This window comes from Eleutherodactylus coqui, chromosome 7, assembly GCF_035609145.1.
Source record: "Eleutherodactylus coqui strain aEleCoq1 chromosome 7, aEleCoq1.hap1, whole genome shotgun sequence".
Taxonomy (NCBI): Eukaryota; Metazoa; Chordata; class Amphibia; order Anura; family Eleutherodactylidae; genus Eleutherodactylus; species Eleutherodactylus coqui.
In genome coordinates, this window is record NC_089843.1 from 198,448,701 (window position 1) to 198,471,580 (window position 22,880).

Genomic DNA, 22,880 nt, shown 5'->3' on the forward strand with positions numbered 1-22,880 from the left:
ACTAAATTCACCCAATGTGCCGTCAGGGAGATATAGTGGCCCTGCCCGCCTGTGCTTGTCCACGTGTCTGTTGTTAAGTGGACCTTGGCAGTAACCGCGTTGGTGAGAGCGCGTACAATGTTGCGGGAGACGTGGTCGTGCAGGCCTGGGATGGCACATCGGGAAAAGTAGTGGCGACTGGGAACCGAGTAGCGCAAGGGGCCGCCGCCGCCATCATGCTTTTGAAAGCCTCCGTTTCCACAAGCCTATACGGCAGCATCTCCAGGCTGATCAATTTGGCAATGTGCACGTTTAACGCTTGAGCGTGCGGGTGCGTGGCGGCGTACTTGCGCTTGCGCTCAAACAGTGGCGCTAGCGACGTCTGGACGCTGCGCTGAGAGACATTGCTGGATGGGGCCGAGGACAGCGGAGGTGAGGGTGTGGGTGCAGGCCAGGAGACGGTAGTGCCTGTGTCCTCAGAGGGGGGTTGGATCTCAGTGGCAGGTTGGGGCACAGGGGGAGAGGCAGTGGTGCAAACCGGAGGCGGTGAACAGGCATCGTCCCACCTTGTGGGGTGCTTGGCCATCATATGCCTGCGCATGGGTGGTGCCTCCCCAGCTGATCTTGGCGCGACAAAGGTTGCACACCACTGTTCGTCGGTCGTCAGGCGTCTCTGTGAAAAACTGCCACACCGTAGAGCACCTTGACCTCTGCAGGGTGGCATGGCGCGAGGGGGCGCTTTGGGAACCAGTTGGTGGATTATTTGGTCTGGCCCTGCCTCTACCCCTGGCCACCGCACTGGCTCGGCCTGTGCCCACACCCTGACTTGGGCCTCCGCATCCTCGCCCCGCGTCCACGTCCTATAGGCCTACCCCTACCCCTCAGCATGGTGTATTACCAGTAGTGCAGAAACAGAACGCTGTAATTAAATGTGCCGCTTATTGGCCTGTGGTTGGAGGCTGACTTCGTTTACGGAACGTCAGGAAATAATTTGGCGCAAGCCTGCTGTAACACTTAGCTGGCTGCGTATGATTTTGTAGAACTACTACACCCAGCACACACAGACCCAGAACACTGAGCACAGTGACAGGCAGGCCAAATAGATTTTTTGCCCAAATTTTTTTAGCAAAGGCCCACTGCCTATAATCAATGAACATGTCTTCTGTCCCTGCCTCCACACTTCTGTCCCTGGAGTATGTCACAGAACTGCACAGTGTTGCACTGTGAACTGCAACACAGCGGTGATTTCAGAGCCCAGACAGAGCCAGGAAATAATTTGGCGCAAGCCTGCTGTAACACTTAGCTGGCTGCGTAGGATTTTGTAGAACTACTACACCCAGCATACACAGACCCAGAACACTGAGCACAGTGACAGGCAGGCCAAATAGATTTTTTGCCCAAATTTTTTTAGCAAAGGCCCACTGCCTATAATCAATGAATATGTCTTCTGTCTCTGCCTCCACACTTCTGTCCCTGGAGTATTACTGCAGGGCGCAATGCTCTGCACGGCCGATATACAAAAAATAAATGTGCAACACTGCAAAAAGCAGCCTCCACAGTACTGCACACGGTTAGATGTGGCCCTAAGAAGGACCGTTGGGGTTCTTGAAGCCTAAAATACTCCTAACGCTCTCCCTGCCTAAGCACTTCTGTCCCTGGAGTATTACTGCAGGGCGCAATGCTCTGCACGGCCGATATACCAAAAAAAAAAAAAAGTGCAACACTGCAAAATGCAGCCTCCACACTACTGCACACGGTTAGATGTGGCCCTAAGAAGGACCGTTGGGGTTCTTGAAGCCTACAATAACTCCTAACACTCTCCCTATAGCAGCTCCAACACGATACCACTTTCCCTCAGCTATGTCAGAACGCATCTGTGGCGAGCCGCGGGAGGGGCCGATTTTTATACTCGGGTGACACCTGATCTCGCCAGCCACTCACTGCAGGGGGGTGGTATAGGGCTTGAACGTCGCAGGGGGAAGTTGTAATGCCTTCCCTGTCTTTCTATTGGCCAGAAAAGCGCGCTAACGTCTCAGAGATGAAAGTGAAAGTAACCGGAACATCGCGTGGTACTCGTTACGAGTAACGAGAATCTCGAACACGCTAATACTCGAACGAGTATCAAGCTCGGACGAGTACGTTCGCTCATCTCTAGTTACTTTATTATGAGCTCTTTTTCCAGAGTGTCCCCTTTTCGGGATAGGTTTAAATCTCCCTTTATCAAATTTTCTTCTGTTCCAATTATAAATTTATTTTGTTTCATAATCCCTTTTGTCTCGTTCTAACTTATTTTTCTTTATTTGCATAATTGATTGTTCCATTTTAGAGATGTTATTTTTTAGTTTTTTATTGATCATTGCCTTTAATGCTTGATAAAAACGTACTGTATACGCCGAAACGTGTTGCTTCTGCATTTTGTGGCATAGTAATTGTATGCTGCCATATGTTCATTTGAAATTGGATTGATTTTTGAATTTTATGTGAAGAATAAAACTACTTTGGATTACATTTCTGGATCTACCCATTTGATCCCGATTGCTGAGGACCATAACACAAGCGCAGGAAGGTTTTTTTCTGTTATTTCTTGATTGTTACGACTGCCCGCTTACTGTGAATGGAGGGGGGTGAGCCAGAAGAAATCACCTGTGAGTCGCTTGGCTTTTAACAAAACTAAAAGCCAAGTGCCTATTGGCCCATGTAAACAGTTGCCGCTCAATGTTTAAGTGACTACTGTTTACCGTGAATGGAGGCCTCCATTCAGTTGAACGACTGTCACTCCTATGTAAGCGCCTGTCAGTCATCTCGCGCAAAAGTACCTTACACAGGTATATGTTTATCGCAATTGTGTGTAAATTCACTTACTGTTTTCCAATGACTTCTGTTGCCAAGCATCTACTGGTCGTTCACCTCAATAATATTTTTTAACATTGGTATTAATAATAATCTTTATTTATATAGCGCCAACATATTCCCCTGCGCTATTGATTTTTGTCGCAACTAATTTGAAATTGTGCCCCCTTATTCTGGTGTTTTATAATAAAAACACTTCCCTCCCGAACTATATAGAATCAATTGTACTTTGAGAATCTCATTTTGCAATAATTCCCAACCTTCTTGGACATTTCTGTCCTTAAGAACATCCAGCCATTGGATCCTTCCTACCCTCTTTCTGAGTTCATTGAAATCTGCCTTTCTGAAATCCAACCTTGAGGTCTGAGGCCTCCCTCAGACAAGCGTTGCTGAAAGCACTGTGATTAAAATTGCGACGCTTTGCCGCGTTTTACTTTAGTTTTTGGCCGCAGCAATGCTGAGACCGACACCAGCTTTTAGCACTCGTCATCATTGATGCCTAAAGATAAAATAGACTCCATTCGAAAATCGCTGGATAAATAAAGGATTTACAAATTTTTAAAAGGAGGAGGAAAAAAGCTTGGTGACTAAGGGGTTAAACCTTTAAAGTGTTCCTAATTTTTTAGAATGAGCTGCCAAATGTGTAAATCTTATTTTCTGTTCTCCCTGGACTGTTGGGAAGAACTTGGCTGCTGTGCTGTGTTCAGTGGACTATCCACAGAGAACTGCAGAGATTCTGGTTTCTAAATTTCCATAACACACTCAGCCATACAATCATCATTGTACAGCAAGAGTGAGCAGTGTTGCTGTGATTTCAGTTGCTAAAACATAGTACACAGTTACTCACATTAGCTGTGGGCAGGGTCTGTGTCTTTGCTTCCCTCCTCTCCCTCCACTCTGCTCTCATACAATAAGCAGAATGACTCCTCCCCATCCTGCACTCCTGTTCTAATGTCTCCTGTCAATCATTAGCCAGCAGATAGGGGGCAACAAACTAGGAGGAAGGGAAGCAGCACTTTAGAGTGATTTTTCAGCACAAAAAATGTAATTTTAGGTAAATAAAGTAGATTGCAGTTTTGCAAGTTACCAAAATATCATAAAAACAACACAAGTAGTTGGAAAAGTTTGTGACAATTTAACGTATTTAAAGGTAACATCAACTATATATAGACAACAGGGGTAAAAACTAATAAGGGGATCAAGAAAAAGCAAGCTTGTGTGAGTAGAGGCGCCTCAATGAAGGAATTCCTGTCGTAGCACAACAGTGCTGTCTGGTTGCTTCACCTGCTGCAGAGTCAGTTACTGTTCCCTCATTCCAATTCCTGATTAATTGGAGTACATTTTTGATACTTGTCCAGCTCACCTCTGTTCCCTTGTTAGTTCACCCATTAACCCCTTCAAGTCTACAGTCTGTATATTTAAGTTAGATGGCTGATTACTTTTAAAGGGAGTCTGTCAGTTCTTTAGATTCCCATAAACTAAAGTTATAGGCTTATAGGAGCTAATACCGTGAGTCCAGGGATATGTTATACCTTCCTGTCTCCCACTACGTGCTGAATGCATCCAGCAGACTACTTGTACGCGTGTATAAAATGAGAGGACTACTTCACTCATTTAGTCCATGCCTACAAGTAGTCTGCCAGGTTATATTCAGTAGAAAAGAAGGAAAAAAACTTTCTTATCGAGGGGTGAATATGGTGCAACCTACAGACAAATATGACTGTCATATATGTTTGGTTTATTGATAAGAACGAGCTTGTAAACGCGTTTCGAGGCCTGTGAACCTCTTCCTCAGTACTTGCTGGGGATACATGCTCATAAATATATTCAGCGGCAGCTTTGACAGCACATAGCAAGGGAATGGTGGGGAAGGTAAGTATAGGAGCGGCTTCAGACAAATTCCTCAGTGCAACGTATTTGCATAGTGAACTAGATTGATTTGCGCGCAAATCGGCGCATAATATTGTACTTATTTGTGCACACAGACCCTGTTCATATGTCCGCACGACACACTCCTGGCCTGATTTAAAAGACTATTTAGCCTAAAGGGGTCCAAATATGTTTTTACGTAATTGTGCAGCATATTGCACATGTTCTTGTGTTTTGCATATGCCTTTGTGCACCTCCCATAGCCTTTCATGTGGCTCTTGGTGCACAAATACGCAGGCACATAGAGCAGGTCCTATTTTTTTACGCATGTACGAAATGCGTGTACAACAAAAAGTAATGAGAACGAACCCCTTAAAGTCAATGGGTTCTATTTTTTGTGTTTTGTGCATTTTTTCCTTCTGCTTTGCTTCGATTCATTTAAAAACGGTGCTGTCAAAATACGCAGTACACCCCTAGATGAATGCGTTAAGGGGTGTAGTTTTTAAAATGGGGTCATTTGTGGGGGTCCTCTGTCGTTTTGGTCGCTACGGGTTCTACAAGTGGGCAATGGGGCCTGAAACACCTTCAACCAAAATGTCTGTTCTCAAAATCACCCGCTGCTCCTTCCAGTTAGGGTCCCGTTGTGCATACGGACAAAAGATTAGGGCCACAATGGGTATGTTTCTGAACACGGGACAAACAGAGGTATCCATTTTTGGGTGAAAGCCTCCATTCATATGTCTGCTGTCCAAAAAAAACTGTTTTTAAAATTACATAATTGATAAAAACTAAAATCGTAATTTTTTACTTCTGCTTTGCTTTGATTTATTCAAAACCTGTTGGGTCAAAATACGCAGTACACCCCTAGATTAATGTGCTAAGAGGTCTAGTTTCCAAAATGAGGTCATTTGTGGGGGTTCTCCGCGTTTTGGTCGCTTGAGAGGTCTACAAGTGAGCAATGGGGCCTAAAACGCCTTCAAGCAAAATGTCTGATCTGAAAGCCATCGGCTGCTCCTTTCGGTTTTGGCCCCGTTGTACATAAGGACAGAATATTAGGGCCACAATGGGTATGTTACTGAACACAGGACAAACGGGGGTATACATTTTGAGGTGTAAATCCTCATTTTCATGTGCACTATAGAAAAAAATCCTGTGTTAAAAATTACATATTTGCAAAAATATGAAATTTTATTTTTTCTACTCTAAATTGCATTAATTCCTGAAAAGAAACTGTGTGGTCAAAATACTCCTGACCCCCCTCCGTGAATACACTAAGGGGTGTAGTTTTTAAAATGCCGTGATTTGTGGGGTTATCTATAATTCTAACACCTATGAGCCTTTGCAATCTTGGCTTGGTGCCGGAAAATAAAGTGTTCCTCAAAATGTTGATAATTAATGTTAAATTTATACGTCTCCTAAATGGTAAAAAAAAAACGAAAGTTTTTCAAACGTGCATCCAGAATAAAGTGAACAGATGGAAATATATATCTGAGCAAAAATGTATACAGTATGTTTGCACATATTTGAGATATTACAGTTGAAAATGTGAAAAAAATGACAGTTTTCAAAATTTTCCCATTTTTGGCGTTTTTAATAAATATACACATTCTATGGGTCTATTTTTGTCAACAAATTGAAGTACAACATGTGGCGAAAAAACAATGTCAGAATCACTTGGATATGCAAAGCCTTTACAGAGTTATGATATGTTAAGTGACACATGTCAGATTTCCAAAATTTGGCCCCGTCACTAAGGCGCAAACAGGCTTCGTCACTAAGGGGTTAAAGGAAACACTTTTTTTCCTTCCTAAAACCAAAGCTCCTCACCTGCACCATGCGCTCTGGAATAACTAGATGCCCTATCAGAATGCCACTATCCTATGCCATAGTGTGCCCACATGATGCAGAATTGAGGCTTCGCGAAATTAGAAAAAATCATCCTTGTTTTCCATTTATGCACGTGCTGCCCCTGTTCCTGTCTACTCTTAAACTTGCATCCAACTGCTTTACCACCATGTATAGATGTCACATAGATGCCGGGTATGGCACACAAGCTTAAAACCTTAAGTGACCCTCCGAGGCTAGAGAAGCAAAGATGGCTGAACCGCTGCTCTGACTACCTGATGCACACTGTACATAGTATGCATTGGTAGTCTAAGACACTACATGCTGCACTGACAGGTCAGCGCTGCTCATGTGGACAGCAGTGGTCAATCAAAGCAGGTGTAAGGTCTTCTAGAATCATAGAATGGTAAAGTTGGAAGGGAACTCCAGGGTCATCAGGTCCAACCCCCTGCTCAGTGCAGGATTTACTAAATCGTCCCAGAGAGAGATTTGTCCAGTCTTTGTTTGAACACTTTCATTGAAGGAGAACTCCCCACCTCCCGTGGTAACCTGTTCCACTCATTGATCACCCTCACTGTCAGAAAGTATTTTCTAATATCTAATTTGTGTCTCCTCCCTCTCAGTTTCATCCCATTGCTTCTAATCTTTCTTTGTGCAGATGAGAATAGGGCTGATCCCTCTGCACTCCCTTTTTGCAAGCTAAACATTCCCAGATCCTTTAACCATTCCTCACAGGACATGATTTGCAGACCGCTCACCATCTTTGTAACTCTTCTCTGAACTTGCTCTAGTTGGCTATGTCTTTTTTAAAGTGGGGTGCCCAGAACTGGACACAGTATTCCGGATGAGGTCTGACTAACAAATAGTAGAGGGGGATAATTACCTTACGTGATCTAGACTCTATGCTTCTCTTAATACATCCCAAAATTTTGGTTTGCCTTTTTGGCTGCTGCATCACATTGTTGACTCATGTTCAGTCTATGATCTATCAGTATACCCAAGTCTTTTGCACATGTGCTGCTGCTTAGCCTAATTCCTCCAATTCTGTATGTGCTTTCTTCATTTTTCTTGCCCAGATGTAGGACTTTTCATTTCTCCTTGTTAAATACCATTCTGTTTGTCGCCACCCACTGTTCAAACTTTTCTAGATTTTTTTTGAATACTCTTTCTCTCTCTTCCCTAGTGTTAGTTATCCCTCCTAGCTTTGTGTCGTCGGCAAATTTTATCAGTTTCTCATCAATTCCCTCCTCCAGATCATTTATAACAATGTTGAACAACCCTGGGTCTAGGACAGAGCCTTGTGGTACCCCACTTGATACATTCTTCCACTTGGATGTGCAGTCATTTATGACCACTCTTTGAGTACGATCACTCAGCCAGTTGTGAATCCACCTAAGAGTTGCCTTGTCAATCCAAGTACTGAGCGATCATTTTGCATAAAAATTAATTGGTATTTAAGCAGCTACCATATTTGGTCATTTTTTCAATAAGTATAGTATGAAATACTTTGTCAAATGCTAATAAAGTGAAATAAATGCTAGTAAAGTCAAGATAAACGATAACCACAACATTTCCCTGATCAACCCAGTTGGTGATACTGTCATATAGGGAAATTAGATTTGTCTGGCATGACTTGTTTGTTACAAACGCATACTGGCTCTGGTTAATTACTCCATTTTCATCCAAATACTTGCATACATGCTGTTTAATAATTTGTTAAAAGATCTTTTCCGGTATAGAAGTCAGGCTCACAGGCCTGTAGTTTCCTGGATCCACCTTCTTCCCTTTTTTGAAGATAGGGACAACATTTGCCCTTATCCAATCTTCTGGGACTTCTGTTGTTCTCCAGGAATTTTCAAAGATTATGGCGAGTGGCTCAGCAATTACCTCTGCTGCTTCCTTTAGTATCCTAGGATGTAATTCATCTGGACCTTGAGACTTGAATTCATTTAAGTTAGCTAAGTGTTCCCTCGCCATCTCCCTGCTTATAGATAGCCTGAATTCTTTTATTTCCCCAATAGCTCATGGAAGATCAGTTGATGTTACATCTACTTTCTGTGAGAAAACAGACACAAAATAGGAATTTAAAAGTTCGACCTTCTATAATAATAATAATAATAAACTTTATTTGTATAGCGCCAACATATTCCGCAGCGCTTACATAGACAGGGGATACAGAAAGACAAAAGTACAAACATTACAGAACAACAGTTACATAGTAATCAATTGATGGAAACAATAGGGGTGCGGGTCCTGCTCCAACGAGCTTACATACTACAAGTAATGGGGTGATACAGAAGGTAAAGGGGCTGGAGATGTGCACTGTATGGCGAGGTGGAGAGTGAGGGGTGATATACACATAGACAATGGTCAGACATTTAGCCGTGTGAAGGCAGAAACAGTATGACTGCAGGAGCGGTTTATGATGGCTAGCAGGGATTGCAGTCAGTAGGTCAGGGAGCATGTTATCAGGCGGAGTACAAAGGGGTTTGTTTAGGGAATTCGGTATGCCTCCCTGAAGAGGTGCGTTTTTAGAGCAAGCCTGAAGTTCTGCGAGTCCTGGATTGCTCGGGTAGCCTTTGGTAGTGCATTCCAGAGGACCGCTGCTGCTCTGGAGAAGTCTTGGAGGCGGGAATGAGAAGTTCAAATTAAAGGGGCGCTCAATCTGGTTTCGTTAGCAGATCGGAGAGCCCGGGCTGGTTGATGGATTGAGATGAGGGAGGCGATGTAGGGGGGCGCTGCACTGTGGAGGGCTTTGTGGATGAAGGTAGCGAGTTTAAATTGAATTCTGTATTTAACGGGCAGCCAGTGCAGTGACCGGCACAGGGCAGAGGCGTCCGAGTAGCAGCTGGACAGGAAGATGAGCCTGGCTGCCGCATTCAGGATGGCTTGGAGAGGGTAGAGTCTGGTGCAGGGAAGGCCGATCAGCAACGAGTTGCAATAATCGAGCCGGGAGTGGATGAGGGCCACAGTAAGTGTTTTTAGCGTGTCCACAGTGAGAAAAGAGCGGATTCTTGTGATGTTCTTGAGGTGCAGCTGACATGTTTGGGCCAGAGATTGGATGTAGGGGGTAAAAGAGAGATCAGAATCAAATATGACTCCAAGGCAGCGGGCATGTTGTCTAGGAGTTATAGTGGCGCCACACACTGAGATGGAGATGTCAGGAGGAGGTCGGTTAGTGGAGGGTGGAAATACCAGCAGGTCAGTTTTAGAGAGGTTTAGTTTTAGGTAGAGAGAGGACATGGTGTTAGAGACAGCGGACAGACCGTTAGTGATATTTTGGATTAAAGGTGCAGAGATGTCACGGGAAGAGGTGTATAGCTGGGTGTCATCAGCATACAGGTGGTATTGGAGGCCAAATCTCCTGATGGTTTGTCCAATAAGGGCTGTGTAGATAGAGAAAAGAAGGGGGCCGAGGACAGAGCCCTGGGGGACCCCAACAGCAAGGGGAAGAGGAGGGGAGGTAGAGCCAGCAAAGGAGACACTGAAAGAGCGGTCAGATAGGTAGGAAGAGAACCAGGAGAGGGCAGTGTCCTTTAGGCCAATGGAGCGTAGCATACTGAGGAGGAGTTTGTGGTCAACAGTGTCAAATGCTGCGGAGAGGTCGAGGAGGATCAGTAGGGAGTAATCGCCCCTCGATTTGGCTGTCAGTAGGTCATTGGATACCCTTGTAAGGGCAGTTTCTGTCGAGTGTTGAGGTCGAAAGCCAGACTGTAGGGGGTCTAGGAGAGAGTGCTCTGATAGGTAGCTTACAAGGCGGGAGTAAACCAGCCGTTCTAGTAGTTTGGAGATGAAGGGGAGGTTTGAGATGGGTCGGTAGTTGGCAGCATCAGTCGCATCCAGAGTCGGCTTCTTTAGCAGTGGGGATATGATGGCGTGTTTGAAAGAAGAGGGAAAGATGCCAGAGGTCAGAGAGAGGTTGACTATAGTGGTGAGATGGGAGATGACCACTGGGGAGAGGGAACGGAGGAGGTGTGAGGGGAGGGGGTCTCTAGCGCAGGTGGTGGGGCGAGCAGAGAAGAGCAATTTGGAGACTTCTTCCTCTGTCGCTGGTCTGAGTACAGACCGTGAGCAGGAGCTAGATGCAGTGCTGACAAGACTAGGGTTTGGGCTTGTCTGGGATTGGGAAGTTATTTCCTGACAGATGTCATCAATTTTCTTTTTGAAGTAAGCAGCCAGCTCTTCGGCGCTGAGATCCGTCACCGGGGGCTGTGGTTTAGGGCTGAGAAGGGAGTGAAAAGTATCAAAGAGCCGTTTAGGGTTGTGGGATAGTGAGGAGACTAGAGAGGTGAAATAGACTTGTTTGGCATGGTGGAGGGCAAGGTTGTAGGTTCTGAGCATGAATTTGTAGTGCAGGAAGTCTGTGGACGTTTGCGTTCTCAACATCATTCTTAATCAATTCACCATTTTCACCTTGTAAGCATCCAATAGCATCTTTGACTTTTCTTTTGCTTTTGACATACCCCCAAAATCCTTTTTTATTGCTTTTGGCCTCTGTTGCAAGCCTCAATTCATTATAAGTTTTAGCTTTTCTGACACTTGCCCTACAGTTTCTGCAGACCGCATTATCTTTCTCTTTAGATATTCCCTCCTCTTTTCATTTGATAAACATAATTTTCTTCGGTTTTAACATGTGAAAATTCTGTGTTCATCCATCCTGGTCTCTTTAAATGCTTCCTATTCTTCCTTCTTTTAGGAATTGTTAATGATTATGCTTTGAGAATCACATTTCGCAATATTTCCCAACCTTCTTGGACATTTCTATCCTTAAGAACATCTAGCAATTGGATTCTTCCTACCCTCTTTTTGAGTTCATTGAAATCTGCTTTTCTGAAATCCAACCTTGAGGTCTGAGTTATCTCAGGTCTTCCTCCCCTTTTTATCCAAAATTCAAGGATAGCATGATCACTCCTCACTAAGGTCCCAGCCACGCTTACTTTCTCAACCATTTCCTCCCTGTTGGTAAGAATTAGGTCCAAGATAGCTGATCCCCTTGTTTTCTCTTCTACCTTTTGGAAGATAAAGTTGTCAGCAAGAGCGGATAAGAATTTGTTGGATCCATTACTTTTACCTGAGAGAGATTCCAAACAAATGTATGGATAGGTAAAATCTCCCATGATCACTATGTCATGCTTTTTTGAGAGCTTGGCCATCTGATGTAGAAGGAGTTCATGAATATCTTATGCTTGTCCAGGTGGCCTATAGTAAATGCCCACAATAGTGTCCTTTCTGTTGTTCTCTCATTGTATTCTTACCCAGACAGTTTCTACAGAACTGCCATGCTCTGAAGCTTGAATCTCAGTGGAGATGAATGTTTTCCTAACATACAACGCAATACCTCCTCCCTTTTTTTGGTCTGTTTTTTTTTAATAAAGAAGTTGTATTCTTCAAGCTTTGTATTCCAATCATGTGTATCATTCCACCATGTGGCAAACTAGACGAGCAATCTAAGTAACCTCCTGAAATGGGCGACTCCACGCTGGAACTTTTTGCAATAATTTTTTGGAATTTTTTCTATTTTTGGATCCGGTCTCATGTTTTCCTTACCTGGGTATCTAGTACCTTCCCCTTTTATTCTCATCTCCCTATTTTTTTAGTTAGGAAAATATAGGGAGAGGCAGATCAGATTCTAGTGTGTGGTCGCCCATTTCAGGGTAGTTACTGTGCTGGCTAATCTAGATATTATAGTTTGGGTCATTGTATAGTGCAGTTAGTTGATATTTAAATTTTATTAGTAATCAAATTATAAAAAAAACTAAGACTACAGTACACGCTTCTGTGAATCTCTAAGACTTTTTGTTGCTGTGACTATCTTTTTTCCTGTAGGGGCAGGTATTCCTGACATTCAGTACACCTCTCATACAGCAGTATTCACCTTCAAAGAGCTATTCAAGGATTGCATATATGGAACAAAAAGCACACTGGACAGCATTGTCAATTATGGAGCACATTATAAATGGGAATAATAATGATTAATTAGATAAAAGTATTATATGTGTGAAGGCTGTAGGCCTAGAGACTCCATAATGTCTCCTTTTTGCTTACATATTATAAGACTTAAGGCTGGTTTACATGGGCCGATGATTGCTCAAAGAACGCTCAAACAACAGTTTGAGTGACAGCTTTGAGCGATCATTTTGCATAAAAATTAATACCTACTCAGCTACTTAAATACTAATTAGGTGTGCACATGAAGCCTTCCCTGAATGCAGTTAATAGCCCGAGGCTATTATCTGTGCTCAGATCCTTTGTTCTCCACGGGGAAACAATGCTCTCAGCACTCCCCCATGGAGAACTACTGAGCAACGATTTTTATGTTGGACTGAATTTAACGATCAGCTAGCAGTGCCCGAAATGCGGACGATGGGTGCACATTTACACTCACCGATTATCGCTAAAACGATCACCGATTAGCGATTTTTTTAGCAATCATCGGCTGGTGTAAATAGTCCTTTACCTACACATATATTTGTTTATTTATGTGTCTAAAGATTTTCAACTTTCACCTAGATATATGCTAAGCATCACCTTGAATATCCTGCTGCAGCCCACCACAAAGTTTCCTGTCTTGTTTTCTTATCTTAAGATGTTTGTTGCCAAAACGTACTAATGAGGTGGTTAGGAAGTATCTCTAGGACCAATATTTCCAGAGAGGAAGATGATGATCAGAAACTGCTATGTAGCATATTAATTGTCTTTGGCATAAAGCCACTCGCTTTGTAAAATCCTATAAAGAATGAGAATATAGCATAATAAATTTAGAATGCTTTACACATAGCATCGTCTCTGTGTCTGCGTTCTCATGACCGGTCATACCACTTTAATTTGGAGCCTGACAGCATATGAAGGAAACCATTGAATTTCCCTAACATATGCAAGTGAAGATTAAAAGAGATAAGCAGTAAATAAATGTGACTCCCTTCTAAGGTTCCTAAATCTAAAGTCACTAAATTTCAAGTCTCACACTTAAAACATAGTGCACTTCAGATCACAGCACCCACTCCCAAGCTTCCACACTTGCTTTTTGTTTGCTTTTTATAGCTCTTACCTGCAATATTCTTGCTCCTCCTCTGTTTTGAAAGGACACAGCAAGCTCAACAGGTGCAATTTACCCTTTTTTACCCCACCCTTAAAGGAGATGTCCCGCGCCGAAACGGGTTTTTTTTTTTTTAACCCCCCCCCCCCCGTTCGGCGCGAGACAACCCCGATGCAGGGGTTAAAAAAACCACCCGCACAGCGCTTACCTGAATCCCGGCGGTCCGGCGTCTTCATACTCACCTGCTGAAGATGGCCGCCGGGATCCTCTGTCTTCATGGACCGCAGGGCTTCTGTGCGGTCCATTGCCGATTCCAGCCTCCTGATTGGCTGGAATCGGCACGTGACGGGGCGGAGCTACACGGAGCTACACGGAGCCCCATAGAGAAGAGGAGAAGACCCGGACTGCGCAAGCGCGGCTAATTTGGCCATCGGAGGGCGAAAATTAGTCGGCACCATGGAGACGAGGACGCCAGCAACGGAGCAGGTAAGTATAAAACTTTTTATAACTTCTGTATGGCTCATAATTAATGCACAATGTACATTACAAAGTGCATTATTATGGCCATACAGAAGTGTATAGACCCACTTGCTGCCTCGGGACATCTCCTTTAATTAATCACCTGTGCAAAACCCTAGAAATTGAACCCTCTAGAAAACTGTATGTGTTTTTAAATGTAACAAAGTGTAACAATGTAACCCTCCCAGTATATCCCCATAGCACAATTTATTTAACCCATAGGAGAACAAAAAGATAGCTGCAATGTATAATGGGCCATTCACACCTGCCAATTATCGATCAACATTTGTTCACAAGTTCTTATCGCTGAGTTTCAGTCAGCATAAAACCATTGCTGGATCGCAGGGTTTTGTAAATGCTCTTTGCCCCCCCCCCCCCCCCCCCCGCTTCACATAGAAGGTAAAGTGCTAAAAGAGAAGCCCACAATCCAGTGGTGAAGTCTGTCAGTCTTAATGCTCTGCATGAGCGCTGACGACCCTAGCGGTGATGTCAGCACTTGTGCAGTCGTTTTAACCGTCTGTTGGTCCGTGTAAAAGGGCCATTGTAAGACGCTATATACAACACAAATAACAAAAAATATTTAGAGATGTCCACTTACACTCAAGACACAGCACACTCCAGGTCACAGCATACACTTGCAAACCCGCTCACGTATTGTTTACTGTATATAACGCAGCTTGCACACGAAAGGGTCGGATTCCATACACCCGGCTGGCGTCCGCAGAAGCCCATATTTAATCTGTATGTGGATGATCTGTATAGTTTGCCATCAGACATGTGCAGTGCAGATTTTTTTAAAAATCCCTGCTTTTGCCGTGCTGACGCTAGGTGATGACGCAGTATCCGTGATCTTTCTGGAATGTCAATTGCGCAAAGGCCAAGGGTTGGACGGCTTCTATTGACTTTCATGGAGGCCGTCCACACGAAATCCATGCAGAAACATGCTGCAATATTTTTTTACGCAAGTGGAAATTGCAATTGCTGTCCGCTCATGTAAACAGACATGTGAATGTTCTATTCTTGCTAATGGATGCGGAATCCAAATGGATTCTTCAATCCAAATCCGGCCATGTGCAGCCGGTCTTACTCTTAGCTGTAATACTCCTGCTCATCCTCTGTTTGTAAAGTATGTTTTAAGGTTAGTCTTGGGGAAAATTGAGTTTAGCAGTGGTGTATCTTTTGCAGTACCATTGCATTGTGTACTATGTGAGTTACATCATTAACCCCTTAAGAACGAGCAAATTCTGGCTTCCAGATTATTAATTAGCCACATTTCATAAGCCCTAACATTTTTATTTGCCTGTTAGGGTGGCGATATTTTTTCTTGCACTGTGAGAGTGAGTGACTGGCACACTGTTCTCAGCGCTAGTCCAATTGAAAACATAGGGAATACATCGCGGACTTCTGCCACAGCTGTGACAGCTATGGCAGGGGATTCCTTCATCCCTGCAGGGACCGCTGGGATAAAGGAATCCTCTACGACAGCTGTGGCCGAAGTCTGTGATGCTATCTCATTGCTTGCAATGGGCCCGGCACTGCTGCGGCCCCATTAAAAACAGTGGGCTGCAGGCAACCCCCGCAGCTATGATTTTCGGGGAACGGCTTGAAATATAAGCCCTTCAATGAAAATCAGCCATAGCTGTAAAAATGGGTAAAAAAAAATTTAAAAATTATACTCACCTAGAAGAGCTGTCCAGCTCTTCTCTCCAGCATGGCAGTTTTCTTCTGTCTTCTGGAGGCCAGGGATTGAAAAATCCCCGCCCACAGAAAGTGCTGGTTTCATTGGTTGAGCGCTCAGCCAATCACAGACAGCGCTCAGCTGTCATTCAATGGCTGAGCACTGCCTGTAATTGGCTGAGCGTTCAGCCAATGACACCAGCGCTTTCTGGGGGCGCGAATTTTTCCATCCCCGGCCTCCAGAAGACCGAAGAAGACTGCTGGGGCCTGAGAACAGAGCTGGATGGCTCTTCTAGGTGAGTATAATTCTTTTTTTTTTTTACTTTTTTTTTCCAGTCAGGGCTGATTTTCAGGGAAGGGCTTATATTTAAAGCCCTCCTCCAAAAGTCATCGCTGCAGTAGTTGCCTGAAACCCACTGCTTTCAATGGGGCCACACCAGTCCTGACATTATTGAAAGCAATAGGATAGCATCACGGACTTCTGTCACAGCTGTGGCAGAGAACTCCTTCATCCCCGTTGGGGACTGGCAGAAGTCCGCGATGTACTCCCTATGTGTTCAATGGGGCTGGCACTGCTGCCGCCAGTCTTATTGAAAACACTGGGCGATATCGCAGATTTTTTCTCTGCGCTGCGAGACTTAAGAGTGAAAATCAGAAATGAGTATGAAACCATTGAAAACCATTGGTTTCATAATCATGTGTTTTACTTGCTCTCGCATTGCAGGAAAAAATATCGTTAGTGGGTAGGCACCCTTAATATAGTTGCATGTCCACTTGTTTACAGGCTGTCTACATCACATTTGTAATGTACATATAGCATATACATTAAACGTTGTGGCAACCTAGGGGTTACTCGCTCTCTGGGATCACCATCTTTTCCATTGAGGATGGTTGGCACCACATGCATGAAGGCTCACGACCACCAGATTACTTTAAATTCTGGCTTCCACCATCTCTCCTAATGCAGTTTGCAGCAACTATGGCTCATGCCTCAAATGCAATTTTTTGGGCAATGCACTAGATATGCCAAACGCACGTGCAGAAAATCACAAACATCTGCAGATTTCTTCAACTATAAATTCATGTTCAGAACATACAGATGTGCCCTTCACCATGCCAAATAAGCACCTCTCTTATCTCCTTACTATCCAATAACCCAAAAAGATTCTTACGCTATTCACTCCCTTCTTAACCCTAAAATAGAGCCCCCTCTGATGGATCCCAGTGCTGAAGATCTGGTAGCTTATTTCAAAGAGAAAATTGGCCACATCTGTCATGAAATAAAATCTAGTCCCTGGTTAGCTTTGATCCCCTTCTTTCCTGTACCCCCTCCAGCTCACCCTCAGCTTTGACCCAACAGCAGAAGTCATCTCCAGGCTCCTCTCTTCTTCTCGCCCTACTACCTACATTAGTGACCCTATTCCCTCACACCTTCTTAAGTGTTTCTCCACGGCTGTTATCAGTGACCTCACCACAATATTCTCTTTCTTCTGGTATCTTTCACTCCTCCTTTAAACATGATGTCATATCCCCCTTATTAAAGAAACTGTCTCTTGACTCAACTTGTGCTGCCAACTCCCAACCCGTCTCTAAACTTCCCTTCATCTCCTAACTCCTGGAATGCCTGGTCTACTCTCATCTAATAAGCTATCTCAGGTAACTCTCTTATTGACCTCTATAGTCTGTATTCGTTCTCTACATTCTACAGAAACCGTTCTTACTAACGTGCCAAATGAACTTTTGATGGCCAAATCAAATGGCCACCACTCACTACTGATTCTCCTGGATCTCTCTGCAGCGTTTGATGCGGTAGCTCACCAAATTCTCCATAATATGCTCCGCTCTATCAGTCGTAAGGATACTGCACTTTCACAGTTTTCCTCCTACCTTTGTGATTGCTCGTTCAGTACATCATTTACCGACTCTACTTCTTTCCCTTTTCCCCTTGCTGCTGGAGTTCCTCAGGATTTAATTCTTGATCCTTCCCTCTTTTTCATCTACATGCCACCTATTGGACAAAGTATCAGTAGATTGCTTCTATAAGACGCCACTGATTGTCTGTCCGATGCCTGTAACACTAGATCGTTTCTATTTAAAACTGAATCTCTCAAAAAAAATGAACTTCTTGTGCTTCCACCATCTACTAACCCACCTAAACCTGATGTCTCCATCTCCGTCTGTGGTACCACCATAACTCCTCGGCAGGACACCCGCTGTCTTGGAGTCATATTCCATCACTCCCCATAATGAAAACATATGGAAGCAGTAAAAACACTTATTGCTGCCCTTATCCACTATCAGCTTGATTACTGCAACTTGCTTCTGATCAGTTCTTCCTTCACTAAACTCTCTCCTCTCCATCCTGAATGCAGCAGCCATGCTCATCTTTTTGTTCAACCAGTACACTGATGTCCTCTACCCTGTGCCAGTCACAGCACTGTTGCCTCCACCCTGTGCTAATCACTACACTGATGCATTTTCCCTGTGCCAATCACTATACTGATTACTTCACTCACTGTCTGTCAAATATAGAAAACAATTTATAGTCCTCATTCTCATCCATAAGGCTCTCCACATTGCTGCGCCACCCTATGTCTCCTCCCTCATTCTAACACCATACCTTTGCTCTCCGCTCTGCTAATGACCTGAGACTAAATTCCTCTCTAATCCAGATCTTCCACCTCTAAGATTTTTCCCTATCCGCACCAGTTCTCTGAATGCGCTACCCCAAAAATTAGGTTAATTCCCAATCCCCACAGCTTTAAGCAAGCCCTAAATACACATCTTTTTAGGAAGGCCCAACATATTCCCTGATCTAAACTCTTCTCCATTCACTCCGGCTCTACTCTCCCCCTTGGAATGCTGACCCCCTTTCTTTCCACTGTATCACCCACACACCCTATTGCCCTTATTAACTGTTTAGACCTGTTTCTTTTCTTCCCTTCTTGAGTCAGGTATGGAGTGGTTTGGGAAGGGTGAGAAATAATGATCCATCACTGTACTTAATTACCTAAGGATCCTTTCACATGTACTGCAATAGGCCACAACAAACAGTGGGATTTCCTACCATGCAGAAAGATGCTCACCAAACTCTACGTATCTAACATGCAGGTTGCGACGTGGATTTTGGAAGTGGCTTAGTTTTGCAGCAAATCTGTTAAAATCCTCATGCAGATATGCGTCCGTGCAGACATCTGTCGTTACGGCGCGGCCATGCCCCTTCCTTGACTTGTCCCATACACTTATTAAAAGGAGTTGCACATTTCTGCGCAAATTAACATTTGCACAAAAATGTGCGACTTTTTTGGCCCAGAAATTGGCGTAAACCCTTTCATAAATGTGCCCCCAAATACTAATAAGGTCAAGCAAAAAAGCAATTAGATAAAGAAATTTGTGATGCTGTATTAATGGAAAGTCTAGCTTGGTAGTGCTGCCTGTAATGTCCTGCAATGTTATTCTGGTTCAGAAATCAATTAGCAGCAATGTGGTTAAATTTGTGTCTTTGAGGCTTGTTGTCAGAATGTGGAAGTGTTCATGACACTTGTTTACTCTCTGCAGCTCTTTTGTTACAATGGCAGGCCAGCAACGTGTGGATACAGTGCCTGTGTTAGATGTGGACAAGGTGAAATCCATGCACACACCATGCTGCAAATGGACATTGACCTCAATACTTCTCGGAGGCACCACCGTCAGTGTCACTGCAGGACTATTAATAAGTAAGTGTGCACAGATTTTTCCAGCTTAATACCGATACTCTTTGCAACTGCCCTCTATATTGCCTACAGGGTCTAGAGGTATCGATAGACCCTGAAAACGCATGGGGAGTCTTTGTTAAGGCGGAAGAGGGGAGGGGTTGATGCTGCTAATGTAAGGACAGGAAACTAAGTAGTGAGTGTATCATTGAAAACTTTTTTTGCAAAAATATGTTCCTTTTAGCTGGTCCCCAAATAACATGCCCCATCATAAACGGAATGGGAGGACTGGAATACCCAGAGAGGCTATCAAAATTGGGATTATTCACCCTGGAAAAAAGACGGATAAGGGGCAATCAAATAACTATGTATAAATTTATAGTGGCCCAGTACATCTATTTCTGTCCCCCTCCATAATGTCATACATGTAATGTCTTTTGTAGGTGCACTGTGCAAATTGTCTAGTCATTCTGTTATGTGTATTGCACACCAGCAAGTAAGGAGTTAACTGTTGCATGAGTCTGTGTGGTGCTTGCAATATATCATTTATGTCCTGTCATGTGGTGTGAGTGAGAATATAAATAGGAGTGTGTAAGAGCGGGAAAAAGTCCATTCTTCAAGGTTGAGTCCCTGGTCTATTCTTCTGGGTTCCTGAGAGTGCCAGCCACATGGGGGTACCTTCAACTCCCATGTGGTGAAGAATAGAGGAGGAAGAGCGGTTCCTGATATTCTGTGTGCCCGTGACCATGGAGGAGTAAGAGCCCTCAAAAGAAAGAGCGTGTAAGCGTGTTGGTGGTGAGTCAAGGCCAAAGTCCCTGTGCAGAGGTACTCCCTTACTACTGTTTCTACGCGGCCATTCTGTGTCTGGCATCAACGCGTTGAAATACTCAAAGTCTACTGTTCCTATGCGGCTGTCCTGTGCCTGGGATCACCACGTAGAGGTACTCAAATACTGCTGTTTCCTACTCGGCCGTCCCATGCTGGGGATCTCTGTGTAGAGATACTATCCTACTGTTAGGTTTTCCGGCACCTCTAACTTGTGTAAATTGTTCCTTTTACCCAGTGTGGTCTTTAAGTGAAGTTCTGCCAGGCCCTGACCGTTCCCATGGACCTGAGGTATGTTACAAAGTCTAAGGCTCATTTCTTTACCACTGAGGGTCATTCCGGTGGGTATCGGGACGGAGGCGTCACCCTATCGCTGTTTGCAAGTTTATTGGGCATCCCTCTCCAAGGGGTGTCCAGAAGAGGCCCAACGCTGCCCTAGCCGATGATATATGCGTTTCTCCGGGAGGGAGTGTGGTAAGTGCCGCCGTGACAAGCAACCATCTTACCCTCCCAGCTCCTCAATGTACGCCCTGTGTCCGGGTTACTCTACAGGATGCTGCAGTGCCCTACTTCTTCTTGGCATCACGAACAGGATAGAATCCTCTGTGCCGCACCAGTCCACCTGTGATAATGCAGAGGTACTTAAAAAGAAAAGAAAAATGTGTGAAGTCGTGCAAAAATTCAACAAATTGAATATTTCCGCATAACATGTTCCGAAAAAAACACTCAAAATGGCGCCCATATGCCATCGCTCTCATCTCTCTCACTTGTTCTCGCAAAAACATTTCCCACCAGACGTTTGGCACCAAAGTAACCGCTCCCTGGCTATCCTCAAAGTAGGAGGGAAGATTATCCCCACCGGCAGTACTTAGCTCCAACCCCAAGACAGACCCCAAGGGGAGGAGCTACCTGCGGCTGCAGACTCCTACAGCCAGAACACCTATCACCCTTATTCGAAGAAGATGTTTGTAACCCGCCTCTGTGGCAACCTCAGAGAGGACCTGCTAAGTCTGCAATTACTGTTCAGGACACTTCCTCTTCTGAAGGAGATTCCATGCAGGCCTCTTCTTCTACTACTAGTTCTGCACTATCCAAGTGCGACGAAGAGGTCAGCCAAATCCTGCGAAGCAGTTCTTTAGAGAGCTTGGTTGTGGAGGTGCCTGTGAGTAGAAGACCGTTTTCCGTCATCACCATTACTGATTCAGAGAGTGATGACATCCAAGAGGTAACGATCGGTGATCTGCTTCAGCCTCCTAACCATTTTCATTTTCTGTCTTTTTGTAAGAGACTCTTGCTGTTTTTTTCCCCAGTTTTCATAAGAAGGACTCAAAAGTTTTACTCCCCTTTTTATAGCCTTATTCTACAGTTTTTTTCACATTAAAAAGTTATTAATGTTTGTTATGCAACTTTCAAGTCGTGTGCAGGACAGAGTTATTTCAATGCGCTTATTATTTCTGCTTTAGAAGTAAATTATTCCCCTTAAAATACAATCTGCTAATTTAAATATGTCACCGTGTGTATGAAACTGTATGCATGGTATGTATGATTTATGTGTATGACTGGAGGTTTTATGTTTCCCTAATGTAGCGTCTCAGTGTTAGTCCACCGTCTAGTCTGTCCCAGTAGGCGGGGCCTTCCTTTCACCTTTTCTTTGGTCACAGACAGCGGTATTGACATAAGCTACTGTCTGCATTGTAGACTACTAATTTTCTCAGGGAGAGTGATAGTCATTCCACTCGTCTCTTGTTATTTTTCCTGCCAGTTGCCCTTCTCTATTTTGCAGTTTTAGCCACAGTGTGTTTTTCAGTCCTTTAGTTAAGAAAGTGATGGTCATTCCACTTGTCTCATTCCTTTTGTCTGTGGAGAGAAGAGTTATGTATGAGCTCCATAGCTATACTAGTGGTTCCTGAATTCTGTTCAGCCTAGTAGAAAACCTCAAATGAACTTGCAAGTCATATTTCTTACACTCTGTCATAAACCCAAGCTAGACTCAGAAAGTGACACTGCCAGATAGTCAGAGTACAATGGAAGTGGGTTATGCCTACACATAGGTAACTGGGGGGTAGGAATTGTGTTTATAGGTTTCACCTTGCACACTCTGTGACTGCGCAGAGGCCTCACTGGTAAATTGGGAGTAATACACTAAAGATAGTCTGATTCCGAATCTTGCACTCTGTTTTAGAGGTGCCAGGGGTTGCTTATTTTTAAGTCTTATTTTTATTTTAGAGGCCCAGTACATCTATTTCTGCCCCCCTCCATAATGACATGTCTTTTGTAGGTGCACTGTGCAAGTTGTCTAGTCATTCTGTTATGTGTATTGCACAGCTGCAGCAAGTGAGGAGTTAACTGTTGCATGAGTCTGGGTGATGCTTGAAATGTATCATTTATGTCCTGTCATGTGGTATGAGTGAGAATATGAATAGGCTTGTGTGAGAGTGGGAAAAGGTCCATTCTTCAAGGTTGAGTCCCTGGTCTATTCTCCTGGTTTCCTGAGAGTGCCAGCCACATGCGGGTTCCTTCAACTCCCATATAGTGAAGAATGGAGAAGGAAGAGCGGTTCCTGATCTTCTGTGTGCCCGTGACTGTGG

The 22,880-nt window shown here is 44.0% G+C and overlaps 1 protein-coding gene across 1 annotated transcript in view; it reads left to right on the forward strand.

Moving 5' to 3' along the window:
* The window catches only part of TMPRSS9 (transmembrane serine protease 9), a 174,302-nt gene that overhangs the window by 32,707 nt on the left and 118,715 nt on the right, over positions 1 to 22,880 (forward strand). The window contains exon 2 of the mRNA XM_066574235.1: positions 19,334 to 19,491. Coding sequence (XP_066430332.1) covers positions 19,347 to 19,491 — 145 coding nt within the window. The 5' untranslated portion in view covers positions 19,334 to 19,346. The remainder of the gene's footprint in view (positions 1 to 19,333; positions 19,492 to 22,880) is intronic.